Source organism: Lagenorhynchus albirostris, chromosome 19, assembly GCF_949774975.1.
Source record: "Lagenorhynchus albirostris chromosome 19, mLagAlb1.1, whole genome shotgun sequence".
In the NCBI taxonomy this organism is placed as follows: domain Eukaryota; kingdom Metazoa; phylum Chordata; class Mammalia; order Artiodactyla; family Delphinidae; genus Lagenorhynchus; species Lagenorhynchus albirostris.
In genome coordinates, this window is record NC_083113.1 from 16,202,087 (window position 1) to 16,222,731 (window position 20,645).

The window sequence follows — 20,645 nt, forward strand, 5'->3', positions numbered from 1 at the left end:
AGGAACTCAATAAATGACTTTAAAATGACAAAAGAATATAAAATTTCACTTAGTTCTCATTTTAGTGTAATGCAGAATATTAGAATAAAACAGCCTCGTCTTTACTAATTCTACCATCTGCAGATATGTTGCTCACTCTACTTATCTCAAATTGATTATTAAATATTTTACTTCTTCATGCCTCATAAAAAATAAAGTAGCTCAATGTTTTGTTTTGTTTTTTAAAGTCCTCTAATATGGGATCTAAGAAAAAAGAAAGTGGAGCATAGAAGGACAGATCTATAGTAACTTTGGATATATGGATTTTCCTTCCACAGAATGGTACCATTCAATGTAGGAAGCTGCTTGCTGAGCATGAAAATTGAGGCACAGTAAAGGCCCATCTCAAACACTAACCTAAACCTAAACAAAGCTAAGCTGTGGGACTTTTTTTTTAAACTTCAGGATTTCTTAAGAAATTTTAGTAGGCTTCCACACTATAATGGCAGAGGTGAGTAGTTGCAACAGAAATAGTATGACATACAGAGGGTAAAATATTTATTTTCCAGCCCTTTACAGAAAGTTTGCTGACCCTTGGTCTAAAACAGAATGCATAATTCCAGTGACATATCTGCTGCTAGAGTGATGGTCTGACTAACCTATTTTTCTCAATAGGTTAACTCTTTATTCTTATTTTCAGCTGCGTGTGTATACAGTTATATAGCTCAAGAATGGGATTACAACATATAAAATATACCCTAGTTTTTAAATGACATGATGCTGAGAATAAAAAACTGCATGTAGAAAATATGGGACTGGATCAAGTCCTTAAAAAAAAAAACTGTATTTGGAGCTTAGCTACTTTATCTCTGAAAATACTTTTCACATCTAAGAAATTCCAGGTAAATTATCTTGTATTTCACTATTCCCCTGCCACCCTTAAGTCTCCTTGGGGCTAAGGGATTTGCACTATTAAAAACTCCTCCTGTGAGCCGTTTGCACACTCACTGCTCTAGTGTCCAGAACAAAAGTAAGCTATGGGTCACTTGCTACTTGCAGCGTCAATATATCTTTGGTCCATACCATGTTTTAAAAAAAACCAAACAAAACCCTAGCTGCCATTTAAAAAATCAAGGGCTATCACACACTGAAAAAAATGTAGATTTCTGGATTTTCCCAAAAGTCAGAAGAGCTGGCAAAAGAAGGCCTGCATTTTCTCATAGCACTCATTAGCTGGAACTGGGCACTGGGGATCCTCTTCAGTTACTGTCCCAATGCAGGTTCATTTCTGTTCATTTAATAGATACCTACAGTTTGCTATTTTCTTTAGTATGCTTGTATATATCTTCATGGATGACCCTGAAAAATAGCTTCCTGTTTGTGTTCTCCTAATCCTTATCTAACATCAGGATTATGTTAGAGTATGTTATGAGATGTCTACTTCTATATAACTAATAGTTCCTTGAATACTTGATAAAGTCTTTCCTGTTCTCATCACAAAAAAAAAACATTCTGTAAGTATGCATGGTGGCGGATGTTAACTAGACTTATTATGCTGGTCATTTTCCAATGTATACAAACATCAGATTATTATGCTGTGCACCTGAAACTAATATAATGTTGGTATCAATTATACCCCAATTTTTTTAAAAAAGAGTTCTGCCTGAAAAGAAATTGGGTTTGATGCTTCATTAGTAATAGCTACTATATCTCACGCTAAATTTCCCCTTTTACCTGTGTTTATGAGTCTCCCAAGAGTTTAATTCTCTTTGAGTCAATACTGTAATTTTTATTTTCCTACAAAATAATTTTGTTTAGGTTTTCAAATGTATTGGAAGTACTGTATTCAGTATAACATTTAAAATCAGTCACTATAAGGTTTCTCTTTATGTACATATGCATATTCATTTTCAAACATAATGCTGTTTGTCTTTTCATATTTTTTAATCAGTGTCACCAATATCTTGTCTATATTATCATCTGTCTTTATATTAGGTATTATATGATGTAGTGAAAAGGATACCAGTCTGAATACAGCCTTTCCTACTCATTACACACATTACTTTCCCCACCAACACCCAGGATTACTTCATGTTCCATAGGAAGTAAGTGATAATGGAAAATTTCTTAATTCATTACCTTCAATGGGTCTTTCTTCAATTATCTGTCCTGTCTGATGTTGAGTAAGGTCTGTAGAAACAGTTGCTTTTCAACAAATAATACTAATAATGACAACGATGAATACAATTAACATGACCAACATTCTGTGGGTATCTATTTATTATATGACAGGCACAATTCTAAGCACTTTGTGTCTCTTTATTTGATCCTCACACAAAATTATGAGGTAGGTATTATAATTATCCCCATTTTATAATTTCTACCAAAACATATATGTATAAAAACATAGAAAAATGCTCAGGAAGGATAAATACTAAACAAGGAGGGATATGGGTACAAGGATAGTTGTCAAAGACCTTACGTGTAATGTTTAAACCTATTATAAGGAAAATATATATTGAGGCATTATTTCTGCAATTAAAATAAAAGACATGACACAAAGATATACCTAGGGAGAATGCCCGTCAGGGCACTGTGTATAATGGCAAAAACACTGGAGGAAACTACAATGTCCATCAATAAGGATTTGATGAAATGATATTACAGCAACACAAGGAAAACACCATGAAGATAGTAAAGGATCTCTATTTACTGAGTGGTAAGTCATTACATGAACGTTTCTACAACAAGAAAGTCTAAATTTTGTAAAGAGCAAAAGGAATAAGCTATCTTCAAAAATAAAGAGGTCACTGCTCTTGGGTATTAAAGGTATCTTAAAAATAAAGATATTTTATAAACCATGATATACACAGATGGACTTTACAGCTATATAAATTTAAATGGATTAAAAGCTTAAGAATATTACAACTATAGACAAATTGGGGGGAAAATAAAATGAAAATCACAGGATTACATTTCAGCATGTATTCTCTGATGTTTAAGATAAGGTTAGAAAGGTGCCAGAAGTGCTGTTGTCATTTTGAGTATTTACTAGACTGAATTACCTGATGGCAAGGGAAATAGGGGCTTTTATTAAATGACTTCCAAAACGTATTCTACTCATAGGGTGTTTCTCCTACGTGATTTTTCTTGGGCTGAACAAGCTGTAGTCAGCAAATAAGATGTTTCTACCTTATTCTATTTAGAGGGATTAATATAGAGATAAATTCTCTTTTGTTAAATAGTTGATGTTAATAGTTTTGAGCTGTAAATAAAAGCATTTGCACACATTTCATATATTCTATGTTTTATCACCAGTACAAATTTTGATGTTGAATCAGCTGTGAGTCATAATTAAAGGTCTTCCCACATTCCCTATATTCATAGGGTTTCTCACTAGTATGAATTCTATGATGACTAATAAGTTGTGAACTCTGAGAATAGGCTTTCCCACATATCTTACATTCATAGGGCTTCTCACCAGTATGAATTCTCTGATGTCGAGTAAGGTCTGAACCAGAACGAAAAGCCTTTTCACATTCCTTACATTCATAGGGTTTCTCACCTGTGTGGATTCTCTGATGTTTAATAAGTTGTGAGCTCTGACTAAAGGCATTGCCACATTCCTTACATTCATAGGGTTTCTCCCCTGTATGAATTCTCTGATGTTGAGTAAAGTTTGAGCCACTACTAAAGGCCTTCCCACATTCTTTACATTCATAGGGCTTTTCACCAGTGTGAATTCTCTGATGTCGAGTGAAGTTGGAGCCACTACTAAAGGCCTTTCCACATTCCTTACATTCATAGGGTTTCTCACCAGTGTGAATTCGGTGATGTCGAGTAAGGTCTGAGCCACAAATAAAGGTTTTTCCACATTCCTTACATTCAAAGGGTTTCTTGCCAGTATGAATTTTCTGATGATGACTGAGTCTTGAGGGATGTCTAAAGGCCTTTCCACATTCCTTACATTCATAGGGTTTCTCAACAGTATGAATTATCTGATGGGTGGTAAGCTGTGAGTCATGTCTAAAGGTTTTCCTATATTCCTTAGTTGCACAGTATTTCTCTTTATTACTAATGATTTGCTGTAATGTAAAGGATGGATGTTGACTAAAAGTGGGCATGCCTTCATGGGTGAATATCAGTTGACTGAAATGTCCCTCCTGAGAGCCATGTTGTTTCTCAAACTGGCCATTACATTCCCAATCATCTCTGAAACTAGAGCACTGAAGGTCATGTCTTGTAAGTCTTTCCATTATCTCCCACTGGGCTGACTCTATTTCATAAATTTCCTTCTTCAGAAATAATTTCTTGGTCTCACATCTTGACTCCAGGACTGAAAGAAAATATGAAAGCAATCACTCACATTTTTCTTGTTTGGGAGAAATAAAACTTCAATTAAAATGGGAGAATTAAACTGAAATTTTTAAAAATGGACAAGAAAAGAAGAGTGAAGAGAGATGACATAGTAAGGTGAGGACAGTAAGTAAGCCACTGGTTTCTAAACGTTGCTATAAATCAGAATTACTTATGGGAGCTTGCTAAATATACAGATGCCTTAGACTCCCTTGTTACAGGATGGCTCTAATCATACATACACACACACAAAATCTCACATCATATGCAAACACACATATAAAAGCGGCGCACAGCATGAACTGTAAAATAAGGGGAATGATCATACCACTTAATAGGGTGGTTGTCAGGATTAAATGAATATGTCTAAGGAAGAATGTTCAGGGGTTGGCAAACTATGTACTGCAGCCCTGCAGTAATTTTTATAAGTAAAGTTTTATTGGAACACAGCCACATTTATTCACTTATGTATTGTCTATGGCTGTTTTTGAGCTACAGTTGCAACAGAGACCACATTGACTGCAAGCCTAAAATATTTACTATCTGGCCTGTTGAAAAGTTTGCCAGGCCCTGGTTAGATCTGTATTGTCCATTACAGTAGCTACTAGCATATATGTCTATTTGAATTTAACATAATTAAGATTAAATAAAAATTCAAATTCAGTTCCTCAGTGACAATATCCACATTTCTAGTGTTAGAAATAGCCAAATATGGCTAGTGTCTACCATACTGGAAATCACAAATATCAGACATTTCCATCATTGCTGAAAATTCTAGATTAAGTAACTAGAGGCTTAGGTTCTCTTCAACCAATGACAGAGAAATAGAAGGTGGCAATCCAGATGGGAGAGTACCTTAAGAAAAGTCAGGTGCTGAATGAACCTAGCATGAGTGTTATATAGGGAGGATTTTCTGTGGCTCAATATGGTATATGCTTGGGGTTTGATGAAAATACTATGCCTTGGAATTCTGTAATTCTGAACTTAGGAAAAAAGAGGAGAGGACTTAACAAGTACACAAGCACTGTAGTAGTGATGACCAACTGACAGGAAGAGCATTTGTAGGTTCAAAGAGAAGTGAAAAGAATATAATGGGAGGCAGTGTATTGCTATTGAAAGATCAGAGGTACAAGATTCAGTTGTATGAGTTTTGAACTCAAACTCAGTTAATTACAAGCTTTGTTTCCTTGGGTAAATTAGTTCATCTTTCTGAGCCCCCAACTGTCTGTCTATATGACAGGAATGATAACTAACGCTTATAATCATTGTGAGGACTGGGAATACTACATGAAAAAATACCTGCTATTAAATAATTATTTAGTATTTGGGAGATAATATTGTGGAAGAATTTCCATATAAAAGTACGGATGTTAGGCAAGTGAAGTGTTTTGAAGACCACACTATGGACCCAGAGGAAAAACCTCAAGCCAAAAAAGTGAAGATCATTCTAGTATCATCTTATTCATCTTACTCTCATATAATTATTTAGCAAATACTGTTTAATATTGTTCCTAAATATATCCTGACACTCTTCCCTTTATGTTCAATATAATACCTAATATGAAATATCTCTCCCTTGGAATACTGGAATAGCCTCCAACCTAGTTTCTCCACTTGAGGTTTGTAGTCTTGAATCCATGTCACTAGAATGGCATTAGCCTGCCAATGCTCTGCTTAAAATCCATTGGTGGTTTCCTTTTATTGCTCTTACAATAAAAGCCAAACTCCTGAATGTGGGTTACAAAACTCTGAATGATCTTGTTCCTGCCTGCCTTTCAACCAAATCTCACACTATGCTCCATTTTGGTTTCTAAGCTCCATCCACGTTGGTCTTATTTTATAGTTCTTCAAATGCTCCTAATTATTAGTCCCTGTTTAGATCTTTCTATGTACTTTTCCTTATGTATAGAAGGTATTTTCTTTTACTCTTGGCCTTGGTAACTATTACTCATTTTCCAAATCTCTACATAAAGATCATACTTTTTGAGGTCTTCTCTGATCCTATGACCAAATTACACCTTCCTTGTAATTATATTTTTAGCACTCTGTTCTCTTCCTTAACAGGATTTTCATAATTTGTAATTACATACTTATTTAGGTTCATTTACTATCTTTTCCTTCAATAGGTCTTAAGTTCTGTGAAGGCAAGGAAAATGTCTATTGTCTTCATCAATGTGTATCCAACTCTGAGCATGGTACATGGTACATATTGGAAGATCAAGTATTTACTGACTGACTCAATAAGAAAGTATTTAAATATATACTCCTTAATGAAAAATGTCTAAAAATTTCCTCTAGGGAAAAAGGACAGGGACTTCCCTGGTGGTGCAATGGTTAAGAATCCACCTGCCAATGCAGGGGACACAGGTTCAATCCCTGGTCCGGGAAGATCCCACATGCCACGGAGCAACTAAGCCCATGTGCCACAACTACTGAGCCTGTGCTCTAGAGCCCGTTGAGCCACAAATACTGAGCTCAGGTGCCACAACTACTGAAGCCCACACATCTAGACCCTGTGCTCTGCAACAACAGAAGCCACTGCAATGAGAAGCCCACACACCGCAACGAAGAGCAGCCCCCGCTCGCTGCAACTAGAGAAAGACTGCGCACACCAACAAAGACCCAACGCGGCCCAAAAATTAATTGATTAAAAATAAAAAGGACACACTTTTTGCAAATATGGCACATTGAATATATGCATTTATTACTGCTCTTTCATGAAGTGCCACTAAAGATAGTAATGAGATTCAACAAAAGAAGAAACTCCATGAGGACAATGAGAGTGGGGAAAAAAGCATCAACAAAAATTTGGAAACTAGAGAATAGATGGAATAATAATAAATGATGTATTAACCTTGAGCCTTGAAACCTAAGTCACAGATTAGTCTTACTGTAGAATACCAGATATTTTCAAGAATGCAAACACCAGGTACCCTTGAAACTAGGGTGCATAAGGGTTGCAAAAAGGATAATTACTTGAAAATCTGTAAGAAATAGACAGACTTCACATTCTCAAACCTACTCCATATAGCAGGCTGATTCCACAGTCCACTATACCCAGTAAACTCTCAAGAATCGGGCAGCCACGCTTATTTTATTAATTCCAGAAAGAAAGTAGAGGATCCCATTCTGGAGAAAATCAGCCCAAGAGAAAAGACCTGATAGGTGGTGTCAGCCAATGAACTGTTCTAGGCAGATCACTCTACAGTAACTACCACCAATAAATCTACAAATCCTGTCACAAACAAGCTCAAATCAGCTTTTTAATGCCACAGTTTTATACGAGCAAATAGCTTTGAGTCACTAGCTATTTCTGGAAAACATTAAATATAAGAGCTTAAGGGACTTCCCTGGTGGTGCAGTGGTTAAGAATCTGCCTGCCAATGCAGGGGACACAGGTTCGTGCCCTGGTCCGGAAAGATCCCACATGCCACGGAGCAACTAAGCCCATGAGCCACACTACTGAGCCTGCATGCCGCAACTACTGGAGCCCGTGTGCCTAGAGCCTGTGCTCGGCAACAAGAGAAGCCACCGCAATGAGAAGCCTGTGCGCCACAACGAAGAGTAACCCCCACTCGCCGCAACTAGAAAAAGTCAGTGTGCAGAAACGAAGACCCAACACAGCCAAAAATAAATTAATTAATTAAAAACAAAAACAAAAAATAAGAGCTTAAAATACACAAACAGAAACAGGAGAGACAATGGAGGGAAAAAAACCAAAATTCAAAAGAAGAATGCTTCTAAAAAAAAAAAAGAAAAGAAAATACTTTTAAAAACAATGTTATATAGCAATTCCATAGAGAATGATGTCAGAAAAAGAAATACTGAAAATGTTTTTTTAAATAAAAATACGAAGATGAGAACTTAATAAAACCTCACAGAAAGTACAACATAAAAAGAGAGATGGAGGGCTTCCCTGATGGCACAGTGGTTGAGAGTCTGCCTGACGATGCAGGGGACACAGGTTTGGGCCCCGGTCCGGCAAGATCCCACATGATGCGGAGCGGCTGGACCCGTGAGTCATGGCCGCTGAGCCTGCGCGTCCGGAGCCTGTGCTCCGCAACGGGAGAGGCCACAACAGTGAGAGGCCGGCGAGCCGCAAAAAAAAAAAAAAAAAAGAGAGAGAGAGAGAGAGAGAGAGAGATGGAAACTAGAAAAAAGAAAAAAGAGCAGATACAAACTACTATATATAAAATAGATAAACAACAATAGATAAACAAGGTCCTACTGTATAACACAGAGAACTATATGAAAAAAATATGTATATATACACGTATAACTGAATCACTTCACTATACACCAGAAACTAACACAACATTGTAAATCAACTATACTTCAATTTAAAAAAAAGAAATTCTAGAGGTAGCACAAAAAATTTAAGATCTGAATTATGAGTGTTCAATCATTCAAAAAATTTAATGAGCTCTTACTATGTGTCAGACATGGTGCCAAGCACTGGACATAAAAAATGATCAATAAACATTGAAACATAGAGAACAGAGAAAAAGAGAAAACAATGCGGAACAAATGATCAACAAAATTACAGAAGAAAATTTCAGAGATTTTTAGTTTCTGGAATAAGTGAGTGCCCTGGTACATAAAAGAATAAAATCAACATCATGATACCTCAACATGAAATATTAGAACATCATAAATAAATAACAAATGCTAAAAGCTTCCAAAGAGATTAAACAGGTCACTTAAAAGAGTTAAGAACTGAATGGGTTTTGGACTTCTCTACAACACTAGATAACAGAAGATTTTAGAAATCCTCAGAGCAATGCCTTAAAAAAGTTGAAGTAAGTTTTTCCACCTAAAATGACATCTCCAGTCAAATTATCAATCAAATTAAGAGAGTGAAATGAAAACATTTTTATTCATGAAAGGATTCACAAAATATACTTTCTATTTACTTCTTTTGCATCCTTCCCTTGGTTGCTTTTGAAAGATGTGCTTCAGAATAAGGAAACAAATCAAGAAAGAGGAAGGCAAGAGATCCAACAGTCTAGGTATACAAAAGTATCCAAGGCATGCAAATACAGAAGAGAATCAGAACGAATTCAAAGGGAAGGAGTTAAGGGAATCAAAGGGATGATCCTAAGGGAATCCACTGGATGATAATAAAGGAAAATTCTAAAATAAAGCTATGTTACAATCACACCTGGGGAGGAAGAACAGAGGGTTAGAGGAGGGATATCTCAGTTAAAAAACAAACCACAGAACAGGAGAAAATATTTGCAAATGAAGCAACTGACAAGGGATTAATCTCCAAAATATACAAACAGCTCATACAGCTCAATATCAAAAAAACAAACAACCCAATCAAAAACTGGGTACAAGATCTAAATAGACAGTTCTCCAAAGAAGACATACAGATGGGCAAAAAACAAATGAAAGGACGCTCAATATCACTAATTACTAGAGAAATGCAAATCAAAACTATAATGAGGTATCACCTCACACTGGTCAGAATGGCCATCATCAAAAAATCTACAAATGGTAAATGCTGGAGAGGGTGTGGAGAAAAAGGAACACCCCTACACTGTTGGTGGGGATGTAAATTGGTACAGCCACTATGGAGAACAGTATGGAGGTCCCTTAAAAAACTAAAAATAGAGTTGCCACATGACCCAGCAACCCCACTCCTGGGCATATATCCGGAGAAAACCATAATTCAGAAGGATGCATGCACCCAATGTTCATTGCAGCACTATGTACAATGGCCAGGACATGGTAGCAACCTAAATATCCATCGACAGGAATGGATAAAGGAGATGTGGTACATATATACAATGGAATATTACTCAGCCATAAAAAGAAACCAAGTAATGCCATTTGCAGTGACATGGATGGACCTAGACATTGTCATATAAAGTAAGTCAGAAAGAGAAAGACAAATATCATATAATATCACTTATATGTGGAGTCTAGAAAAATGGTACAGATGGACTTATTTGCAAAGCACAGTTATTTCTTGGCTCTCTTTTGTTCCATTGATCTATGTGTTTGTTTTTATGCCAATACCATACTATTTTTCCTACAGCTTTGTAATCTAGTTTGAAATCAAGAGGCATGATGCCTCCAGCTTTATTCTTCTTTCTCAAGATTACTTTGACAATTTAGGGTCTTTTGTAGGTTTCGTACAAATTTTAGAATTGTTTGTTCTATTTCTCTGAAAGATGCCTTGGAATTTTGATAGGGAGTGCACTCAATCTGTAGACTACTTTGGGTTGTATGAACATTTTAACAATATTAATTCTTCCAATCCATGAAAATGGAGTAGCCTTCCATTTATTTGTGAATTCTTCAATTTCTTTCATCAGTGTCTTATAGTTTTCAATGTACAGGTCTTTTCACCTCCTTAGTTAAATTTATTTCTAGGTATTTTATTCTTTTTTTTGGATGCACTTGTATATGAGATTTTTTTTTTAAATTTCTCTGAGTGTTCATTACTAGTGTATAGACATGCAACTGATTTTTGTATGTGGATTTTGTATCCTGCAACTTTACTGAATTCATATATTAATTCTAACAGTTTTTCTAAAAACAGAATTACCATATGATCCAGCAATCCCACTCCTGGGCATTTGGATTAGACAAAACTCTAATCCAAAATGATACATGCATCCCTATGTTCACAGCAGCACTATTCACAACAGCCAAGACATGGCAACAATCTAAGTTTCCATTGACAGAGGAATGGATAAAGAAGATGTGGTAAATATATACAATGGGATACTACTCAGCCATAAAAAAGAACGAAATAATGCCATTTGCAGCAACATAGGTGAAACTAGAGATTATCATACTAAGTGAAATCAGAAAAGGAAAGACAAATACCACATGATATCACTTATATGTGGAATCTAAAATATGACACAAATGAACCTATCTATGAAAAAGAAACACACTCACGGACATAGAGAACAGACTTGTGGTTGCCAAGGGGGAGGGGATTTGGGAAGGGATGGAGTGGGAGGTTGGGGTTAGCAGATGTAAGCTATTATATATGGAATGGATAAACAACAAGGTCCTGCTGTATAGCACAGAGAACTATATTCAGTATCCTATGATAAACCATAATGGAAAAGAATAGTAAAATAATGTATATATAGGACCTCCCTGGTTGCACAGTGGTTGAGAATCTACCTGCCAATGCAGGGGACACAGGTTCAAGCCCTGGTCCAGGAAGATCCCATGTGCCGCGGAGCAACTAAGCCCATGTACCAATACTACTGAGCCTGTGCTCTAGAGCCCGTGAGCCACAACAGCTGAGCCCGTGTGCCACAACTACTGAAGCCCACGTGCCTAGAGCCTGTGCTCCACAACGAGAAGCCACTGCAATGAGAAGCCTGCACACCGCAACGAAGAGTAACCCCCACTTGGCGCAACTATAGAAAGCCCGCGCACAGCAATGAAGACCCAACGCAGCCAAACAAAATAAATAAGTAAAAGAAAATATTTTAAAAAAGAAAACATTAAGAAGAAATAGTGCTTTTAAAAATGTATATTTGTATAACTGAACCACTTTGCTGTACAGCAGAAATTAACACCACATTGTAAATCAACTATACTTCAATAAAATTAAATAAATAATTCTAACTTTTTTTAGTGGAGTCTTTGGGATTTTCTATATATAATATCATGTTATCTGCAAATAGTAACAGTTTTACTTCTTCCTTTCTGATTTGGATGACTTATATTTCTTTTTCTTCCGTAGTTGCTCTGGCTTAGACTTCCGGTACTATGTTGAATAAAAGTGGTGAGAGTGGGGATCCGTGTCTCATTCCTGATCTTAAAGGAAAAACTTTCAATTTTTTACCGCTGAGTATGATGCTAGCTGTGGGCTTGTCACAAATGGACTTTAGTATGTTGAGATATGTTCCCCCTTTGTTCAGAGTTTTTATCATGAATGGATGTTGACAAAAAAACAACATAAATGAAATTTTACTTAATGTAATTTTAAAATTTATATGGAAGACCAAAAAGACAAGTATAATCAAATACTTCTGAAGAAAAAGGTGGAGGGACCTGTCCCATCAGAGACCAGGACTTTTGATAAAAGCAAGAGAAATTAGGACAGGTACAGATAAAAAGGCCAATGGAATAAGAGTGACCTATGTATACATGGAATTTTAATATGTGACTGTGGATCAGTGGAAAACAAATGGACTCTTCATTCAGTGGGGCAAAAATAATTTGTTTTCTCTACGGGGAAAAAATTATAATTGATCTCATACCATTTGTGAAAATCAACTCCAGGTACCTTAACAGGGCTTTAATAAGAAAGTAAAAACATAAACATTCTTGGAAGAAAAAATAGGAGAAAATGGGGCTAGGAAAAGTTTTCTTATGACCCCAAAGGTGTGAAGCCTGTGAAGGAAAAAAGCAGAATTTTTAAATAAACTTATATAATTATAATTATGTATAATTATATAAAAATATATAATTATATATAATTTAACTATTAAATATATAATGTAACCATAATAACACAAAGGATTACTGTTCATCAAAAGATGTCATAAAGAAAATGAATAAATAAGCTACAACAGGAAAAGATGTCTATAAAACATGCTACTGACAAAAAATTAGTACCTAGAAAATATATAAGGAATTCCTATAAATTTTAGGAAAAAGACAAATAGTCTAATAAAAAAATGATCAAAATGGCATTATAGGGACTTCTGTAGTGGTCCAGTCGTAGAGAATCCATCTTATAGTGCGGGGGACGTGGGTTCGACCCCTGGTTGGGGAACTGGGACCCCACATGCCACGGGGCAGCTGGGCCTGCACGCCACAACTGCTGAGCTCGCGTGCCACAACAGCAGAGCCCATGTGCTCTGGAGCCTGCATGCCACAACTAGAGAGGAGAAGGCCTGCACACCACAACTGGAGAAAAGCATGCATGCCACAGTGAGGAGGCTGTGCACCACAGTGAAGGATGCTGCATGCCTCAACAAGGATCCGGTGTGCTGCACCTAAGACCCGACACAGCCAAAAATAAATAAAATAAATAATAAATAAATCTTTAAAAAAAAGTGCAGATTATCAAATCAGATGAAGTGGAGCATAGGGTCAGCTACTGCAATTAAGAGAAGGGAGAGATAGCAGTTTAAAAAAAAATGGTATCACACAGAAGAGACACTATTGGCCAAACATGTGGAAAAATAATCATCTTCAACAGTAACCAGGAAAACTCAATTTAAAACAATGAAATAAGATTTTTTTTTTTTGGCTGCGTTGGGTCTTCATTGCTGCACACGGCAAGCAGGGGCTACTCTTCGTTGCAGTGCACGGTCTTCTCATTGCGGTGGCTTTTCTTGCTGCGGAGCATGCGCTCTAGGCGTGTGGGCCTTAGTAGTTGTGGCACATGGCCTTAGTTGCTCCGTGGCACGTGGGATGTTCCCGGACCAGGGCTCGAACCCATGTCCCCTGCATTGGCAGGCAGATTCTATTCTATTTATTTATTTATGACTGCATTGTGTCTTTGTTTCTGTGCACGGGCTTCTCATTGCAGTGCCTTCTCTTGTTGTGGAGCATGGACTCTAGGCGTGCAGGCTTCAGCAGTTGTGGCACACAGGCTTAGTAGTTGTGGCACATGGGCTTAGTTGCTCCGCGGCGTGTGGGATCTTCCCAGACCAGGGATCGAACCTATGTCCCCTGCATTGGCAGGCGGATTCTTAACCGCTGTGCTACCAGGGAAGTCCCAGCAGGCGGATGCTTTTTGTTTTACATCTTTATTGGAGTATAATTGCTTTACAATGGTGTGTTAGTTTCTGCTGTATAACAAAGTGAATCAGCTCTACATATACACATATCCCCATATCCCCTCCCTCTTGCGTCTCCCTTCCACCCTCCCTATCCCACCCCTCTAGTTGGTCACAGAGCATCGAGCTGATCTCCCTGTGCTATGCGGCTGCGGCAGGCAGATTCTTAACAACTGTGCCACCAGGGAAGCCCCAAAATGAGATTTTATACTCACCAATCAGATTGTTAAAAAATGAAAAAAATCTTACAATATCAGTTACAGGGAAAGATGGTGATACAGACACTTGGAAAACAGTTTGGTATTACCTGGTAAAGCTGAATAAGAAAGTATGCCTATTTAAAGTCAACTGGGCCACACAGCCTGTCTGGTGTGTTTTAATGTCCACTAAATTCTCCGACAAAGCCCCAGAAGACTTTACCCTCTTTTTTGGCTATATACAAGCTAAGTGAAATAGAGACTTGAAGTGACTATCTAGAGATATCAGGATCCAACAGGTTAACTGATTTTTTAAAGCAAATTTAAGAAGTTTAATAAAAATCACTCTTTAAAGGTGGGGGAAAAAAAAAAGAATGTATGCCAAGACCCAGCAATTATATTCCTAGGTGTATTTCCTAGCAAATCTCTTGTATATGCAAATCTAGAGATTTACATGTTATTATCTTATAATTTTATGTTAGTTAAATGTTATATATATCCTATTGTGCATGTACTATATTTTATAAATAACTACACTAATTAAAAAAAAACAGTGGATAAGCTGAAGAGCCAAAAGGTCACACATAACTGAATATATTAGTGAATCAATACAAATCGAGGCAAGGAATTCTATGTAAAGGCAGTATAAATGGAAAAAAAGATGAAGAGTTTAAGCCATTGGAGGTGATCCAGATGTTCTAATGTCTGTTTAATAGGAGCTTACGGGAGACAAGAGGAAATGGTAGCAAGGTAATGTTTGAAGAGATGACTGCCAAGGATTTCCTATCACAAGAAACAGATATAACTCCTCAGATTTAAAAATACAACCAGAAGCAAAATATGGCAGAATAAAGGTAACCACACCTGAATATTACAGTAAAAATTTAGCCCCTTAGAAGAAAAGTTTATAAAGGAACAACAATCATACATCGAGAAGAAAACATTGGAGAATATCTTTATGGTCTTATGGTAAGCAAAGGTTTCTTAAACAGGACTAAAAGTACAGATAGCATGATCTGTTTATATAAGATTCAAATATAGGCCAAGGAAGAATTTCTTACATAAGTCCTAATAAGTGTGAAGCACAAAAGGAAAGATTGATAAATTTGACCAAAATTAAGAACTTCTGTTCACAAAAAGAAACCACAAAGAGAGCTAAAAAACAATTCAGAGTAGAAGAAGATATTAGCAATTTTTAGAACATGGAATATACTCATAAGCAAAATATATAAAGAACTCTTACACATCACTAAGAAAAATACAGGCAATCTAACAGAAAAACAGGTAAAAAAGACGAACAGGCAATTGACTAAAGAAGAATTTCAAAAGACGAATAATGATATGAAAACGTGTTCAAACTCATCAGTAAAAAGGGAAATGCAAATTAAACCACACTGAAGTATCACTATATGCTCAGCAATTGGTAAAAATCTAAGTTTGACAATACCATACATTAGGAAGCATGTGCAACAATGGGAGCTCCTATATACTGCTGGTGGGATTGTAAACTAGTATACGCATTAAAGAAAAGTTGAAAAATGGACAGCTAAAGATATGATGTCTTATGATCCATTCATTTCTATCCTTTTCAAATAACATAGAAAATGTTCATAGTAGTGATTTATAACTGTCAAAAACTGGAAACAACATAACTGCCTATGAAAAGTAGAACTGAAAAATAAACTGTGGTATATTCATATAATCAAATGAATCAACACTGACTATAAAAAATTGTGTGGCTCTCTTAGGTGGTAAAAGTATAAAGGGACACAAAGATACTATGGACAAAGAGAGATCTGTGCTGATAGTGTTGTAGTTCTTGACCTGGGAGATGGTTCCATGAGAATTCATTCTATAACTGTTTGAATATCTGCCTATAGTTTGTTACTTTTCTGTACTTGAGATAATTTCCAATAAAAAGAATTAAAATATATTAAACTGTGTCCTGGGCCTGTCTATTTCTGCAGGTACAAGTGGATAGATGGATAAAAGAAATAGAAAAAGAGGCCCTGAAATACAAACTAACATAAATCAGAACTTATAACTGAACAGGCAGATAAAACAATGATGATATAAGCAGCTGTTCAGTAAATGGTGCTAAAATAAGGTATGGGGGCACGGGTGGGGGGATTGATTTGGACTCTCAATTTACAGCTTATTGTAAAAGAACTTTAAAATGGATTTAAATGCTATTGAAAATAGCAGAAAAATGTTTTAAAAAGAACAAAATATCTATGAAGTTTGTAGAAGTCAGTTAATTTTCTAAAATTAGAAACTGTAATAACCACAAAAGAGCTGACTACAGACACATTAAAGCATACACTTAAAGATGCCAATCCAAATTTTGAAAAGTAAAAAGTACCCTGTGGAAATGGGTATATAATGTTTTTATTTCATAAAGTCCATAAAAATTGACTGAAAAAAATTAGGACAGTAATAGATAAAAAGTGTAAAATATAGCACAAAACAAGTTAAAAACAGTAGCACCATTACGGTGAAAATGTTCACTCTCACTAGTACTCAGGAGAATGACACTAAAACAATCCAGTGTACCAAGAAATAAGTGTAAAAGTTATTAGGGATGATAAAGCATTAAAGTTATATAAGGGAGAAAATTTCCATATTTTTTAGAATTACATATTGAGGTTATACAAGGGTGAAATGACATGAAGTCTTGGATTTGAAAATACTTTAATAATAACAACTGGGATAGATGAAGCACTGGCCTCCTGGCTGCTCCTCACACACAGCCAATGCATACCTGCCTCAGGCCCTTGAATGTTTGTTTGGCTTCCTCTCTCTGGAATGTTCTTCCTCCCAGTAATCACATACAGTGATTTACAGCTATACTTCTTCAGGTCTCTGTCCCAATGTCATCTTATTGGAAAAAGTTTCTCGTACCATGTCACATAAAATAGCACCCCCCCATCCCCTTTCTCCACCTTGTTTGTCTTTTCAGCACTCACCATTATATATTATATATTCATTTATTTGTGTATCTCTCCCTGCACCAGAGGGTAAACTCAGAAATAGAGAGTTTGCACATTCTATTCACTGCTGTAACCTCAGGTTGACAGTAGTGCTGGGCATACAACAGGTAGTCAATAAACATATACTGATCTATCAACAGATGAATGGATAAAGAAGATGTGGTACATATATACAATGGAATATTACTCAGCCATTAAAAAGAATGAAATAATGCCATTTGCAGCAACATGGATGGACCTGAAGATTATCATACTAAGTGAAGTCAGACAAAGACAAATAACATATGCTATCGGTTATACGTGGAATTTAAAAAAATAATAATACAAATGAACTTATTTACAAAACAGAAACAGACTCACAGACTTAGAGAATGAACTTATGGTTACCGGGGGAAGGGTGGGGGGGAGGGATAAATTGGGAGTTTGGGAATGACACGTACACACTGCTATATTTAAAACAGGTAACCAACAAGGACCTACTGTATAGCACAGGGAACTCTGCTCAATATTCTGTAATAACCTAAATGGGAAAAGAATTTGAAAAACAATAGATACATGTATATGTATAAATGAATCAATTTGTTGTATACCTGAAACTAACACAACATTGTTAATCAACTGTTCTTCAATATAAAATAAAAATTAAAAAAAATATATACTGAATTAAGAAATGTGCTGTCCTGGTTTTTCCTTTTTTTTTAAAATTTATCTTTGCTAGCACTAAGCTCTCAATGGAGGCACAGAGCCTTTTTTCCTTTTTTCCATTAAAGTCAATGACATGCATGCTCAAATCTCCCTCTATGACATCTATGTGATCAACTCCTCTTCTACCTCTTTAGCCCTCACTTTCTGCAGGGCTCCCTATTTTAACCTCACTTATGGTGCTTCTACATTTTAGGAGTTATATATAATATCCCTATTAAGCTATAAATTCTGAAATTGCTTATTCATTTTTTGCTTTTCAGTTTTGGCTGCACCATGCGGCTTAAGGGATCTTAGTTCCCCGACCAGGGATCGAACCCGTGCCCCCTTCAGTGGAAGCATGGAGTCCTAACCACTGGACCACCAGGGAATTCCTGCTTATTTGTTTTTTAATCTCTTCAGTACCTAGTAGAGTACCTCACACACATTAGAAAATCAGTAAATGAATGAATCAATGAGTGTATGAGCTACTGTATCTTAAAAATCCTAAAGGAAATAAGTCTTTGGTAATGTAGAAAAAAAAATATTTCAGGAAACAATGATGCTTTTTAAAGACTAAATACAAAAGAGGATGAGAAGCTGATAAGGAAGTAGATCCAAATTTGGAAAGAAAGGAATATTATTGGAGAATGTGGAGGAGGGCACCAGCTGTTTAGAATTGGGACAGAAGTACACGAGGAGAAGAGCAGGTGGAGTGTGTTAAGGGGAAAAGGTAAGATCATTTGAAAGGTCATGTTGAAAAGGCTTACTTTTGCACAACAGGCCTAAAGTTTTTAAGGGGAGCTTCCCAGATTTCATCTCAAAGGTGCAGTCTCTCCACTGACCAATTGGGTCATTACCTGCCATGCCTCACTTACCTGGCCACTGGTCTCTTGTTAGTTCTCTGTCAACCAACCAGGGTTCCTTCCCTTGCTCCAAGAAGGAGATCACATCTGGTTTAGAAATAGAATGTCCTGCTTACAAAAGAAGTAATGAGATAAGTTTATGATGAGAATGTCCCAGAATTCAAATCCAGTCCCTTCATTATTAAGAAAGAGTCAAAGAAAGATACATCAGATTTATGAAACATAACAGAGGACTTGAAACTTCCCTCATAACTCAATGCAGCTTCCTCTTTCTAACTCTACAGTATTAAAATTATTCCTCTGGAAACAAGCTGTAGAAATCCAAATGGTTACTTGAAAGGTAGGTGAGTGTAACACCAGAAGAAGTAGACCTTCTCAAGGCAGAATCTGAATTATTATGGACATCCTTACCCATTGAAACCAGGTTGCTGTAATTCTCCAACATCACCTCTCTGTATAAATCTCTCTGATCATCATTCAGGTACTCCCACTCCTCCTGAGAGAAGTCTATGGACACATCACTGAACATCACTGACTCCTGGAACAACAACCATGTTAAATTGTTAAAAATTAGATTGGATTAATAAACATAAGTGTTTTTGTGATGGAAAGAGAGAAGAAAAAAATAAAGCTAGAAGAGGGAATTCCCTGGTGGCACAGTGGTTAAGAATCTGCCTGCCAATGCAGGGGACACAGGTTCGAGCCCTGGTCCGGGAAGATCACACATGCTGTGGAGCAACAAAGCCAGTGCACCACAACTACTGAGCCTGCACCCTAGAGCCTGCAAGCCACAATTACTGAGCTCACGTGCCACAACTACTGAAGCCCACGTGCCTAGAGCCTGTGCTCTGCAACAAGAGAAACCACCGCAGTGAGAAGCCCGGGCTCTGCAAGGAAGAGTAGCCCCAGCTCACCGCAACTAAAGAAAGCCTGCACGCAGCAACGAAGACCTAACACAGCCAAAAATAAATAAATTTATTTATTAAAATAAATGAATTAATTAAAATAAAGCTAGAAGAAGTGAAAACCAGCAAGCATACAGAGTGGGGTTGAATGTCTGGGATGCATCTGGAAGACTGTAAACAAATAAGCAGGACTGAATCACTGAGCTTCCACGTCATCTGTTTCCTCCAAGGAAATTGCCTGTGTATAATGGGACACTTCCATTATCCAAGTAAGTCTGGGAAGGTACAAAATCCAGCCAAGACGAGTTTCCTAATTAAATGAAATAGTATACACAAACAACTAGCAAATGCTTGTCATGTAATATGTTATGAATATATGTGACTGTCTTTTCCAAAATAGCTATAAGTAAAATTTCAGAATAAGGGATAAAAAGAAGACATTAAAAGCAGGTTGGACAAAAGCCATCAAGAATCAGAGAGGCGGGGCTTCCCTGGTGGCGCAGTGGTTAAGAATCCTCCTGCCAAGGCAGGGGACACGGGTTTGAGCCCTGGGCCAGGAAGATCCCACATGCCGCAGAGCAACTAAGCTTGTGAGCCACAACTACTGAGCCCATGTGCCACAACTACTGATGCCTGCACGCCTAGATCCCATGCTCTGCAACAGAGAAGCCACTGCAACGAGAAGCCCCCGCACTGCAATGAAGAGTAGCCCCTGCTCGCCGCAACTACAGAAAGCCTGCGCACAGCAACGAAGACCCAACGCAGCCAAAAAAATAATTGAAAATAAATTAAAAAAAAAAAAGAACCAGAGAGGTAATGGGGTTCTTAAGAAAACCTCTATAAACAAGAAATGGTAAGAACAATTCAATATGCTGATGAAGAAAAGAAATTCTGATCTAGA

General features: G+C 36.9%; 1 protein-coding gene across 4 annotated transcripts in view; it reads right to left on the bottom strand.

Moving 5' to 3' along the window:
- LOC132510373 (zinc finger protein 14 homolog) overlaps positions 1-20,645 on the bottom strand; it is a 139,492-nt gene that overhangs the window by 106,778 nt on the left and 12,069 nt on the right. For 3 of the 4 annotated variants that reach the window (XM_060132367.1, XM_060132369.1, XM_060132368.1), the window contains exons 3-5: positions 19,251-19,377; positions 18,852-18,950; positions 2,262-4,315 (exon numbers count right to left, since the gene is read on the bottom strand). In XM_060132367.1, coding sequence (XP_059988350.1) covers positions 3,291-4,315; positions 18,852-18,950; positions 19,251-19,377 — 1,251 coding nt within the window. In that variant the 3' untranslated portion in view covers positions 2,262-3,290. Of the gene's footprint in view, positions 1-2,261; positions 4,316-18,851; positions 18,951-19,250; positions 19,378-20,645 lie in introns of those variants that run through there. The other variant, XM_060132370.1, reaches the window with a different exon arrangement.